The sequence below is a fragment of the Fonticula alba genome (assembly GCF_000388065.1).
Source record: "Fonticula alba strain ATCC 38817 unplaced genomic scaffold supercont2.2, whole genome shotgun sequence".
In the NCBI taxonomy this organism is placed as follows: Eukaryota; order Rotosphaerida; family Fonticulaceae; genus Fonticula; species Fonticula alba.
In genome coordinates, this window is record NW_009242972.1 from 1,020,041 (window position 1) to 1,020,673 (window position 633).

The window sequence follows — 633 nt, forward strand, 5'->3', positions numbered from 1 at the left end:
CCCCCCCCCGCTTCCCCTCGCCGGCCATTGTTCCCCCCACCCAAAGGGTCCCTGAGAAGCTGGTGGTCGAGTGGAAACGTCACCAGCGTATCGCCGCCACGTCCGGCGTCTCAGCCCCGAAGTTGGCCCGGTCGAACCTCCCCCACTCGATCGACATGGCCGACGAGCCGCTGGTCATGCTGGTCCGGCTGAACAAGCTGGACCCCGCCGGCGAGACGACCGTCTCCCGGACGGCCTCCTCTCCCAGTGGCGGCGCCTTCCAGCCGAAGGACTACAAGTTCTCGCTGGACGACGTGCGCAGCGTCCGCGGCAAGGGCAAGAAGACCCTCGGCAGCGCCACCCTCGACCTGTCGCCCTTCGCCAGCATCGACGGGTCCACCACGCACGAACACACCATCACCCTGCAGTCGCAGTCGTCCAAGATCAAGTCCGGCACCATTCGCGTCAGCATCAGCAGCCAGTTCATCGGCCGCGGTAACCACGACGACTACGAGCCCAGCATTGCCAGTGCCTTCAGCTTCCGCACGGTCGATGCCCGAGCCCTGGACAGCAGTGATGAGGAGGACGACGACGATGATGACGGCCCGAGCCTCGCCGACACGCCCATCACCATCGAGCAAGAGTGCGCCCCCC

At 66.7% G+C, this 633-nt stretch overlaps 1 protein-coding gene across 1 annotated transcript in view; it reads left to right on the top strand.

Annotated features, from left to right (window-relative positions):
• The window catches only part of H696_01255 (hypothetical protein), a 3,537-nt gene that overhangs the window by 727 nt on the left and 2,177 nt on the right, over positions 1-633 (top strand). The window contains exon 2 of the mRNA XM_009495140.1: positions 47-622. Coding sequence (XP_009493415.1) covers positions 47-622 — 576 coding nt within the window. The remainder of the gene's footprint in view (positions 1-46; positions 623-633) is intronic.